General features: G+C 33.4%; 1 protein-coding gene across 1 annotated transcript in view; it reads right to left on the bottom strand.

Annotated features, from left to right (window-relative positions):
• The window catches only part of DNAJC1 (DnaJ heat shock protein family (Hsp40) member C1), a 109,135-nt gene that overhangs the window by 57,855 nt on the left and 37,924 nt on the right, over window positions 1–13,356 (bottom strand). Inside the window, exons 3-6 of the mRNA XM_069006660.1 lie at window positions 12,919–12,965; window positions 6,587–6,752; window positions 5,614–5,714; window positions 4,446–4,539 (exon numbers count right to left, since the gene is read on the bottom strand). Of these exons, the coding sequence (XP_068862761.1) occupies window positions 4,446–4,539; window positions 5,614–5,714; window positions 6,587–6,752; window positions 12,919–12,965 (408 nt within the window). The remainder of the gene's footprint in view (window positions 1–4,445; window positions 4,540–5,613; window positions 5,715–6,586; window positions 6,753–12,918; window positions 12,966–13,356) is intronic.

The following is a 13,356-nucleotide window of genomic DNA, read 5'->3' as shown; positions in this document are numbered from 1 at the left end:
TTTAACCTTACTGACATGAATAAATCCCTTTTTAAAAAAATCTTTTTTAAGGCATATGTGATTAAATGCAATAAATTTTGTTTTAATCTCACACAATTTTATATAAAGTCACATGTGAAGACAGAAACAACTCACAAATACATTCGCTGACCTAATCAAATCTTGCTTAGAAGCTAACTTGCCAAAGGAGATGCCCTGCTGGCAAAGCCTCTTGAGTTTAATGACACACTGCCAATCCTTTTAAGGCCAAAGCTGAACCATCTCTAAACAGGTGTTAAATTGTGATCATGGATTAAAAGAAAACCTGAGGAAAAACTGCCAAGAAATTAAACACCTCTGGGTCACTAGTTTGAATCTATTCCAGACTACTAAATCAGCTACAGTAATTACCATCTGGTAGTCTACATAAAAATAAATTACTGGCTTTTTTGTTTTAATTCACTTTGTGCTGCACAAAGGTCTTTATAAACACAAGTTTCAATTGTAATTGAAAGCTTCGTTGGTAATCTCACTAAGTTATACCCAGTGCAACTATGTATTGAGCTCAAACTGCCTTCTCATTACTGGTGAGCCACCCGTCTCCCAACAGCTCACTGCAAGGGTGTGTGCACTAGTCACCTACAGGATTACAGATACAAGAAGGAAACTTTATTTTCTTAACAAGAAACCATTTCTGTCCAAAACAAACAGAACTGCTTTCTGCTCTACTACCCTCAGGACAACAGCAGGCTCATAATTCAGTCAGTGTAAAAATAAAGACATTCACTGCTAAACTTCACCACATCAGCGTGGAGGGAAAGTTGACAGGACCACTAAGAAACACACCTATCTTCTGTTTTCTGAAGGAAATATTTTGCAAAGAATAATTAAAAACATTTTTTTAAAAGACCCTTTTTCTTAAGTAGTATGTCCAGACATCAAAAAAAAAAAAACAAAACAAAAAACCAACCCTCTAGTCAGCTGGTTTTGGAATAAACTGCAATTTATTTATGGCAGATCTCCCACAAAACATAAGTACACTGAACACAACTGTCTGTTCCATATTGCATTTTCAGTTTGAACTGAAATTCTTGCACACTACACATAGTTTATTTCATTCTAAGAAGCAATTTCAGATCCAATAATTTGGATTTTAATTTTAATTGAGTTTCCGGGGGTTCTTTTTCTCCTCCCCTTTTTTTTAATACGTTGCCTTTTTCCAGGTCATTCTCATGAAAGCATTAACTAAAATGATCTTAGAAACACTTTTCATTCTTTTTCTATTTTTTTCTTAGCCTACATTACAAGAATTAAACTTGGTAATAGCCAATGTAATTTATACCCCACTTAACATTTCTTTCACAGCACAGATATTTGATTTATGATATACATTTTATGTATTTTTCTCCCTTTGCTTCTTCAAACAAACTTAAAAATGCTGTTTTCACCCCTAAATTTAACTAAACTCAATGTGTGGATATAAAAACCTACGTAGTTTCTCTCAAAATACAACTGTAAACAGTTTAAAAAACCTGCTCATTTTCTTAGTTTCTCTCATCCTCCTCTCACACATTTTTCTTCCAGTTTCTTGACATAGAATGCAGGCTACAATAAAATGGCATAGGCCATCACAAGGGCATGCAAACAAAGCATTTTTCTTCAGTGAAGGCCCACCTTAATTATTTTAAGTGCCTCCTTCTGAAATCTGACATTTTGAAGGAGGAAGGGAAGTAGGAGAAAGACACTCAATTGGATAAATGAGAGCCAGGCATGAGCAGAAGCTCAGCAACATGAATCCTCAGACACAGCTGTTGCAAGTAGAATATTCACACTAACTAACAGGGGGAGAGATGGATGCTAGTTAAAAAGAACTCAATACAAGAATGGATAAGAAGTTTCATTTGTAGCTGTTGTTTTGCTGTTATGTTTGATATGTTTTGGGGCTTTTTAATGGTCTCCTCTGAGGAAGAACTTGCATCTGTTGCAGGCAGGTGCTTCTGTTTCATTAGTTTGAGGAAACAGTTCAGCTGTTCTACTGGCAGGGCTTTGAAAAACTCAATGGCAGAGCAACATTCAGTTAAAAGTACTGCTAACTCTTCCCCTTTCCTGTCCCAAACATTGTTCATTTAAATATGGATATATTTTTAGAAGTTCATCTACAATTGGATGAGTTGCAGCTGAATGACAGATTTTGAAAACAATTTGTTGGCTCTTAAATGACTGGAGAAATCATTTAGATTGAAACAATAAACAACTAAAATCTGTAGCATGCATCCTGATGTCAACTACTTGCAATACCACAAGTAACACCACTCAGTATCTGTAGGATCCTTTTTCTTATGCCTTAAGTGATTTTACTTAAATTAAAAGCTTTAAGTACCCTGAAGTCTTAAGCCTGTGTATTACTGAAGAGAAAAGCACTTAGATTTAAAACAGGATCTCTGTACCAGGGTATAATCTTACAAGTACAGATAACTTTTTGCTCTCTGTTGGTCATTAAGGCAGATCTTGCCAAAATGTTAAATATACATCAAAATCAAAAAGAGCCCAGAGGTCTCTCTGTCCTCTGTCCAGGTAGCTACAACATACCAGGTATCTTTTCAACTGTCTTTTCAGAACACAGCTCCAACATGAGATCACTGCTGCCCTTATGCTCTTCAGAAGAGGTGATACTTCTTGAAGTATTGTTAACTAATAAATAATAATAAGCTACAATAATTTATTTCAGTTACCTGGAATCCTGAATAGTTTTAACATTGAAGATTATTGATGGTTTATTGCATTTTAACTCACATAACTAGCGGGTCATGCCAAACAACAATAAAACAAACCCTGCAGTTAAGCAGTAGTGTCATTTACATATGGGCCAACTTACTCTAGAAACCCTCTCTCTTTCCTTCCTCTTTGCTTCAAAGCTTTCCTGCTCTGAATTCCTCTACAACATGCTTCCCCTGCCACCAAAGCCCTGCTTGATGGTCTCCAGTTCTCCAGGAGTTACTGGACAGCTTTTTTTTCCAGTACCATTAACTTAAAGGAATAGGAATCCAAACTAGGGCTAAGTTCTACAGAGCACGAAACATCACTTTTGTTGTACGCTTTTTCTGCCAATTCTGATGGGCGTAGGAGCTGCTTTTTGAACAGCAAACCTGAAACCTGTTATACTGACATACCACTACCTTAATATCATAAAAATTATAAGAAGCCCATAAGAAGTTCTAATTTTAAATTATTCAGTAATCTTACTATATTGTGTAATTTTTTAAAATTTTACACTTAAAGCAAAAAGGAAAGTACTATTATTATGAATAAAGTTTCAAAAATGCAGTAACAGAGTTCGCTGACCTTAATTATTTTCTGTCTCACCTCAATGAGGAATGAATATTAAAGCTTAATTTGGACACAACAGTTGATTAATCACAATCAACTTGCTTTACAAATTTGCAAAAAGAAAGGTTTCTTTAATAAAACAGCCCCAAAGTTCTGATGAAATTTTGAAAAGAGATATTAACTTTTGCATCTGTTTATAGGAAAAATTAAAGGCTATAAAAATGGATGCTGAAAAACAAGACATTATTGCATTTATAACTTTTACAAGGGTTTTGCTAAGAGAGTAGGAATTATAACTATAGTTTTTTTCTAGCCTGAACACAGGCAAAACCCAAACATTGATGCCATTTCTACTACTTATACTTTAAAATTAATGCTCAATATTTCTGTAAACCAAAGTAAAATTCACTTTCCATTCCCTGATCCATATTACCAGTGACAAAGGTATTAAAAACAATACAGTGTGTTCAAAAAAAATGAAAAGAAAGAGCAGGTGATATTAAAAAAGTTCTGGTAACTGATCTGACAATACTTCCATTGGTTGAATACCAACTAAATTTTACAGTTTATAGTATTAGATTAAAACACAACTATGAGCAAGTCTGCCACATTGATGTGGCATTGATTTATAAACTACAACCATACCTTTGTTATTTTACCTTAGCAATTTCAGGTATCAAATTAATCATTATCCAGTGAATTAAAGAAAGAAACTCCATCATAAAAGGTAATTTCACTGTTACCCCAAATTTAAATGGTATATTAAAATTTGCTACGGAAGTTCAGGATTTCCTGATTTGAGACCAAAGTACCTTTGTTAACGTCACTTAGAAAACATTGCTGTTCCTAATCAGATGGATATATATCATCCCTCTCCCATCATTTATTCTTGTAGTTTTGCCTAACAGAAACTGCTTCCCTAGCACAATAAGATTTATGTGCACTTAAAATACATTCATATTTCCATGAACTTATGATATCAAATTTGCCTCCAAAGAGTAATTTTTATTTATATATACATATACATGCTATGTGTTTGAGCCAAAAAATTAATTAAGAACAAGTGCTACACATCTGATTATGCATAATAACACCATAAAGAAAAATTAGGTAACACGTTTTAAAATCATTACTGTTACCTGGAATAACTGAGGTAAAGCTTTCACTGTGAGACAGAACCATATTCCCAGCTTGCATGGAAGTAAGTCATGCCACTGTGGTTTGTCCAGTACTCTGCAGTCAAATAAAATTGTAGGTTTTTCATTATTGCCACACAATCTCAAAGCCAGAACTTTCCCATTATCCTTTAAGATGATTAGCACTTGTCAACTCCCATAAAAATGTCTAACTACATAATAATAAAGATACATTTTAAACATTTAATTCAAAATATGTAACAGCTAACTTCTAATCATTGCTGTATTTTGATCTCCTAAAAGGACTTTCCCTCAAGAAAATAAATTCATAAGCCACATAATCACTTCAGTTTAAATAAAAAAAAAACAAACCAAAAAACCACTCAAGCCTCAACCAAGCGTTCACAAGTGCTGACAACCAGATATGAAGACTGTAGCATAAACAAAACAATACATAAAAATTAATGTCATTTGCAGTTCACTGGGGCATTACTCACTGATGTCATCAGGAAAGACGACAGAAGAATGGTCTCTGATCTCCATCCCTCATTGATCCAGCTCATGCCCCTGTTGTGTGAACTATTTAAACCCTTTATTTCTTTCTATGAATCAATAGAAGAAATAGTGGTATCTTTCGGAGTGTCCTGAAAGTCACTATTTCCCTATGTGTTCCTTGACAAACAATGTGTTAGAAGCCTTTACCAACACACTCATTTTTAAGTTAATCAGATAAAAAGCATTTAATCATACAAGCATTAAAACCCCATAAAAACTCCTTGCTTGGTATAGTAATAAATTAAAGCTCAAATAAATTGAAATTTGTTAACTCTAATCAAAGGCAAAAACCCTTAAAAGACTGAAAAAGTTCTAAAATCTTCTAAATCAACTTGTAGAAATAATATGCTTTCATAAGACAGATGCCTTTAATTCAGTCCTAATCTTTCAATGATCACTGATCTACTGAATAAACACCACGTGTTTATTTACAAATCCAAACCTGAAAACACATCTACACTGGCACACTTTATATCAGCAATGGCTGTTACTACAAATATAGTTATTTTTCTCAGAGTATTTCAAAGATTAAAAAGAAAATGAGAGAACTAAATCAGTAGCTGACAGAATGTTTTAAATGTTTTAAAATGTGGAAAACAAGAAAGTTCTTTCCCACCTTTCATTTTTGTCTAGAGCAGCAGCAAGTTTGGCTTCATCTGTACTTCTGCCGCCTGTTTTTTTCTTCTTCTCCCTCTTTTTTCTGCTAAGCAGTTCATCCTTGATGTAGAAAGAACTACGGTTACAGGTTATCATTAGCATGTAAACCACAAATGTTACTGGGACTCTTCTGTGAAGGGTAAACAGTAGAGTAGCATTTATGCAAATGTATCTGGGGTCCTACATGATTAAGTAAAATGATCTATCTTAACAATAACTGTTGCCATGGTATCCAGTCTTTAAACACACATGAAGTCCAGTTCTGTCACTCATGTGTATCTCCATAGCAATCAAAGTTTTCTAAGAGGAGAAAGCATTCAACGTGCCTCCTTTCTCATTCATCAACTTCAATAATGCAGTGGAAAATAAAAAAAAAGTAAATAGATGCTAATGCATGAATATTTTTCAAGTTATGCTTAGTTTTTTCTTAGTCTACTAACTGCAATAGACTTATATGACAAAAAATAAAATTATCAAAAAATAATGTGATTTATACTGCTTACCAATTCCCACCCTGTTAAGGGAAGCCCAATACAAAAAGCATTTAGCTTAGAAAAAAGGTGAAGCAAGTATGACTTTCAAATAAAACCTGATTATTTTTAAACCATAGATATGACTACAGTAGCATACGATTCTTCATCAACAAATGATAGAAGATTTTTTATTTCTTTTCTTCCTTCCAGCTAAAAACCTAGGACCAGCTTTGGAATTTGTTACCAATTCTAGAAAAATTAAATAGTTTTTGATTACTATTTCTGAGATGCTGAATATCTCAGTCTGTAATTATCATCATTTTAAATATAATCATTTTAAAATATGAAAAATCCAAATTCAAACCAGGAGAAGTGGTAGAGTTCTCTGTAATATGCAAACTTCTGCAGGAAATTCAGTACTAATAATTGAAGCAAGTTTGATTTATTACCAATACTTACCAGCTGTTTTTCCAGGTAGATTGACCAAACCACAGCATAATGACCCACTGTGAGTATAATGAACAAGAGTAATGCCAGCTCAGCATTGCTCATTTTTCTCACCCGCCTGTAGTAGAACACAGGCTGTCGCCAATCTGGTAGTCCATTGATCAGAATATCATCATACCTACAGTAGCAAATATAACAGGCTTTCATGGAGAGCTAAAAATGAAATAAGCCAAACCACACAATTATAAAACAAAAGATAATCCACAGAGTGCTTGAATAATACACACATGAAAGATCATTTAGTAATTTTTTTTTTAGAGAGAAATGCCTTGTTTTGTCAGCAGATAGGCTTGCTTGTGGAAACAGACTCCAGAACCAAACGCTGGGGCATTGGGGGTAAAAAAAAATTAAATTGTTCCTGCAACACTCTCCCCCTCCCCCTCCAAGTTCATTCACTTTTAAAGTAAGAGACTTCCAGAAATGTCGATGTGTTCTAAGTGCTCAGTAATCAGTGGGCAGGTCTCCATGATCAAAGTAAATAACCCACTAACAACTAAAGAGGTAGCAAGAACAAACATCTCCAACACTAGAAACCCTTTTGTCTTTCACAAATTTAAAGCACAAGTCCTGGGGGAAGGGGAGAGGTATCTCTGCTTTTTGTTTTTGTCCTTTAGTACCACAAAATCCATTAGGTAAAAACATGCCAGACTTATCATCTCTTCTTTGTAAGATAAGAGTTTAAGCTAGAGGCTTGAAATTGATGTCTGAAAATGAAGTTCACCAGTTTATGATTTTCTATTTGAAACACTGTCTTCAAAATCAATCTATTTTAAAACTGTTTCATTACTAACAGTACTAATTGCACAGAAACTACTTTAAGACAATCCCTTTTCCTTCACACAAATATCTTGAAATATCTTAGTATGTCTGAGGTATTCTATTTAAGTATGTGATCAATTTAAAAATAAACCACAGACACTCAAACCAGATCTTTTAAAATTAACTTTTCAGAGTAAAGTTTCAAACAAAAATCTCTACAGTAAACTCAAAAACCTGTATGTTCAAGATGCACAACCTGTTAATCTTAAATTGAACACAACTCATTACATATTCTAATCACACCATTTCCAGAATTAAATCTGCACTGAAAGGCCTAATTTGGTGCAACACATTGACCAAAATATTTTAATTAAAAATATTCTGAGTTAGTCGCAGGCCTAATTACAGGAATAGAAATAGGGCCTATATTGTCATGCAGGTCAGTAGAACTCAGTAGTAGGTTTTTCTCAAGTAAATTGACCAATCCAGGAATAATAGCGCAGCTGCTAAACTGCCAGTCTTGACATGTAAATCAATTTAAATGCAACAACTGCACTAGCTACTTTGATAGTTATTAAATTGATACCTTGGAGATGTACTAAAAAAAAAATTTACACAAGCAAATTCATTTTAAGCAGAAAAAGGAGCAGTGGTTTTCAATTAAAAAATATACCTTAATATAGTGCATATCTGAAAAGCTGACTTCTGATAAAACATTTGTTAAAGTTGACACCATTATTTCTGCATAAAAGATTTAACATGCCAGGATTCTGCTGTGTTCTGAATGATATCAGAAGTAAAATTCATATTGCAAAATTCTATCTTCTATTACAGCTATGAGAATACTAAGGTTAACATCTATTATTGTAAAATTTGAACTAATAACTTTTTTCCTTTCCCAGTAAGTCAGAACAAATTAATTACTGGTACTTTAATACAAACTCTGTTCAGAAAAAATCACTTGAAATGTTATTTTAAAATTAAAACTTCAACTTAACTCTTGTTTAAGAAATTAAGTAGAAGTTTTAGGCTTTAAAAATAAGAAGATATTTACAAGATTTTAGTGATAATAGAAGAGAGTATTTCAGAAACAGAGCCAGTTTTAAAATAAATTAGGTTGATAACAAGGTTTTACTGTTACGTAAGATGTTCTTCCTTTGAAATCTTCAGAGAAATACATGTAGAATCTAAATTAATACTAATATACATTTATTAAGTAGTTGCCTTCTTATATACTAAGGGTTGTTAATTGATGTCCTGAAAAAGTGGCTACTGATTAAAGAAACTCCATATATGCTGATGGTAACAATATAGAAATAATGTAAACCAAGATTTCCAACTCGCATTTGGCAACCGTGTTCTATTATAAATAATCTGTTAAGAAAAAATAAGTTAAGACAGCAGAGCCTCTTGCATTAAGTGCTTTAAACAGCACTCGGTATTTACTAGGCTGTGTCCGCTGCTCTGAACAACAGTCTCCAAGGATTAAGTCTCAGAATCAATGCTCTATTGATTTTACTATCAATGAGCATTATGGCTCACACGACTGGCCATTTTAAGGGAAGATAGCTTCTATTATAACCCACTTTTTAGAATATATACTGTTAAAAGATAAATCACTGCTTTCAATAGTAATTAAGCTCTGTATTTGAAAAATAAAGATATCAATGATTTTTACGTTTTCAACTGGAAAATGATCCTACAGGAAACTCAGAAGCTTCCATAATTTTTATATCTTGATTTTCAAATTTAGAATGTGATTTAATTAAAAGCAAGTTTCTCATTAAAGAATTCCTGTATAGACACTTATATTAACTATGAAAGACAGTTAATCCGTGTGCATCCAGCACTACATTTGAAATTTAATTACAAAGCACTCTTTCGGCAACCTATATTAATTGTAACTCTATGTAAGAAAAAAAAAAAAGCTGAAAAGAAAAGATACATCTGCAGGGTTTTTTCCACAAACATATGCACACAGAATACAGTAAATTTTTCACATATGAGTATGCCTACCAGTAATCTCTGAAATGTAGCAGTCAACAAGCTACAAAACCCCTCTCTTGTACAGTACAGAAACAGAAAGCCAAAAACATTCCCCATTTAAAACTATGTTGAATATTTATTTTAAAACTCAGCAGTCTATAAAGGACTTGGTAGTCCTGTACTAAAAGTAACAAATTGCAAGATTATTACCATTTCTTTTTTTCTGTAAAGTTTCATAAAATAGTTTTTAAGAGTTCTCTGTGAATCAATTACATTGCAAGTAAAAAATCCATTAACTGTAGTAACTAATTACAGTATCATCAATCTTAATATAATTATAGTTTACTTTTCCCTTTAAGAAAGCCACTACATTTCATATTTCAAATAATTTCAGAGATCTGATACAGTTTATATACTATAACCTTGAATTAATAAAGACTATTCTGAACTATGGAAAGACTGCACTGGTGGTTTTTATTCTGGGGAGCCTATTTTCCTCAAGCTGTCAAAGATACCCAGCACAACATCAGCCAGAACAATTTATGCCTCAGAATGCAGACATTTAATTATTCGTGAGAACTAAGACAGACATCTTTCTTACTCTACACAAGTGTATTTTGATGCCTTTGCAAATGTTTCCTGTAATCAAGCCAACATTGTTACAGAGGATAGGCCTGGTAGGTAAAAAAAGCTCCTTTAAAAAGGTAACTAACAATGAAATTAAGATCTAAGATGATTTTTTTTTTCTAATTACAATTAACAGAAGGGCATAAAACTATTTTTTCAGAAACTAAGATAATCAAAGGCTAATAAAATTTATCACCATCAAATTGATTTACCGATAAATGCCCTAAAGGTGAAGTGTATTTCAAGAAACGTACCTATCTTGACATACCTTAAAGATAAAATTTTCTGTAGAATTTCACACTGGAGTGTGTACACAAAACATCAGTGTGTACACAAAACATCAGTGTGTACACAAAACATTGTGTCCTGCTGCAATATTTTAATTGTTTAATTTAATGTTAAACAGTGCTACATTAAATGATGCTGCATGTATGTTTATTGTCAGAATATTTGAATGTTTTGATCATGTACCACTCAAAAGTGTGTAAGAGAGCAGTACTAACATGGTAATATTACTATATTATGTAATACTACTAATGATACCCGTATACTTCACAAGCAACTATACAACTTTCTAAAAAAGCAAACCACATTTTAAAGCCCAGTACTATCATTGTCAGTAGAGGAACCATAATATTTTAAGAAAGGCTTTTGCCATCAGATAAAGTAAAAATTCATTGATAAATAAGAAAACACAAAGGTTTTACAAAATTAATTATATATAGCTGGCCAACAGATCTGCCTTTATAAAACACTGTTTCTGTACTCACACAAACAACACCTCTGACATTCACCAAGAATGACATTCACGGAGAAGGGGTTTTATTATTTCAAAATGAGTTCATCACTCTCTTGTACAGTTATTCCTGCCTTTGCTGACTCCACTCTCTGTACACACACCTGGAACAATGCAGGATTACATCACTTTTGAGACAAACAGTAAGAGGCAGCTGACTTCACTGGCTGCACTGAAGCAGACGCCTGCAGCTCGCTCTTCTCTTAGCAGTGTAAACCCTTGCCCCAAACCATTTAGGTGTCCAATTGTGAAGGGATTCCCAGCTCAACTGCCAGTAAAAGGCTTCAGCACAGTTTCTGCCCACTGCAGGGGCATGACAGTAGGCTTTGAGCTTATTCCACTATGTCCATCACCTCACACAATTCAAAGCCAAATACCAACATTTAAAGTAGAAAGATTCCAAAAAGTAGTAACTCCCACCCTTTCCTTTGCTGTACAGTTGCAAGTAAGCCTCGACTTACCTTACAACAGAAGAAATATAACAGAGGGAGCAGCTCCTATCACACTTACTAAGGACTTGTATTAGAGACATGCTACAACAACACCTTACAGGAGACACAACAGGCCACCCTCCGTTTACGAGCTCAACTGAGATATTATCATTAGACTGTGTAATAAACCTGATCAATACAGGGCTTCTCAAAGCAATGATATCATATAGCTCTGCTCTACAGGTTATTTCTAAACTCTGCATATTATTTCCATAAAATTCTCTGAGAGTAAACACTGTTGAATCCACTACAGTTCTATTTATTCAACTATAAAATCAGTATCAACCACACATTTTGTACATAGACAATGTCACATTTTTCTTGCACAATGTACATAAGTTAGTGACAATTAAATCAATCTAAGATAGAACAATCTACTGCTGCTTTAACTTCTCATCTGTAATCACTGATGCACTAATTAACAGTCTTTGATTAAGTTAGTCACATCTGAAATGTATGCAAGGCTTAAACCATAATTCTTGCAAGCTACTGCATCACAGTTTCATGCAAAAAGCTTCTATTTCAGCTGCAAGGAAATCCCTACAAGTTCCAGAAAGGCAACACCCTGAAGTGTATGCAAATAACGCTGTAAACAAAAGTTGGGAAGATCTGGGGGATAACTCACTTTAAGTGGCCTGAAATAATTTAGCTAACATTTTTTAAAACTTTTTTTAAGTATAACTTCACAATGAAATTCTCCTTGGATGAAATAAAAAACCCCACAAGTTTCCAAAAGTGCTTCTATGAAGTACATTTTCATGACACTTGAAGAGGGGATTATCAAAAAAGTAGATAATCTGTACTATAAATGCTGAACTCCTGCCAAGACATCTACAAAACCAAAATCCCTTCAAGAAATGTCTCATAAAACCCCGTTTAAAGACTTGTAAGCTGAAAGATGACCTACTAAAACACCAACCCAAAAGCGAAAGTCTTTCAGTGTCTCAGTTTTTCTGATAATCATTGGTTGAAATTCCTTTGTTTAAAAAAAGAAAAAAAAAGTTCAAAATAATCTTCCAGAAAGCAGATTAGCCCCAGGTTTCCAGTTCTTTATCCTACCCGTTCAGGTACTGCTGGAACTGCTCCTGAAGCAGCAAGGACAACTAGCACTTATTAAAAATATATACTCTGTATATCAAAGTTTACACTATTAGAAATAATACATTTTAAAGAAAAAGAACCCCTAGAAACTAAGCAACAGAAAATAATGCTGAAGACAACATACAGTGGAAATAATCCCTAAATATCATGTAACAAGCCTTTTACTGATACAGGGAAGTATGACTGACATTTGAATAAGTGGCCAATGTTTTTTTAGTAGTTTTTAAAATTGACAACTGAGCAAAAAAGCTTATATAATTGTTAAGTATTTTTAAAATTTGCTTGAAATAACAGCTAGCTTTTAAAGTTCTTTCAAGTACTAGTTTTAAAGGAGAAAAAACAGTATATCATGCAAAAATACCACCTTGCCCTTTAAGCCACATGCCATCTTTAATTAAACAATTACATAGGATATACTAACTTAGATTATGAAAAAACCTAAAGTGTTACAACTATGTCAAATAGGGCTTGAATATAGCACAGGTATGAATGCTTTATTTAAAAACCTGTGCAATTTAACTCACCTCTGCCTCCTTTCTTCATCCTTTAAAACCTCATAGATGGCCACCAACTAAAACAAACAAAAAACCAAAAAAGAAAACATAGAAAGATTTTACTTTATGATTGAATTTATAAATTTTGAACAGTAGTATAATGTTTACATTTGCCAACAAATGACCTTCGCTAGTTTTCACTTTCCCTACACCACCAAGTAGCAAACCCAGAGTGCAAATGAAACAGTAATATATTCACTTACAAAGTGTCATCAGACACAAACAAGCAACTATTACACAAGACTTTCTTTCCATCCTCAGATCCATCAAACTGAGTCTTGCCTCACACCTTAAAAGTAGGTATCCCTTGTTTTATCCTGAAAATCTTACTAAAATTAAGTAGGCTGTATTTAGCCCAAAGTACATTTTTAAAGGTAGAGTTAATTACAAAATCATGTTATTTCACTC

This window comes from Aphelocoma coerulescens, chromosome 2 (genome assembly GCF_041296385.1).
Source record: "Aphelocoma coerulescens isolate FSJ_1873_10779 chromosome 2, UR_Acoe_1.0, whole genome shotgun sequence".
Taxonomy (NCBI): domain Eukaryota; kingdom Metazoa; phylum Chordata; class Aves; order Passeriformes; family Corvidae; genus Aphelocoma; species Aphelocoma coerulescens.
Note: the sequence above shows the minus strand (reverse complement) of the source record. Positions and strands in the feature narration are given on the sequence as shown.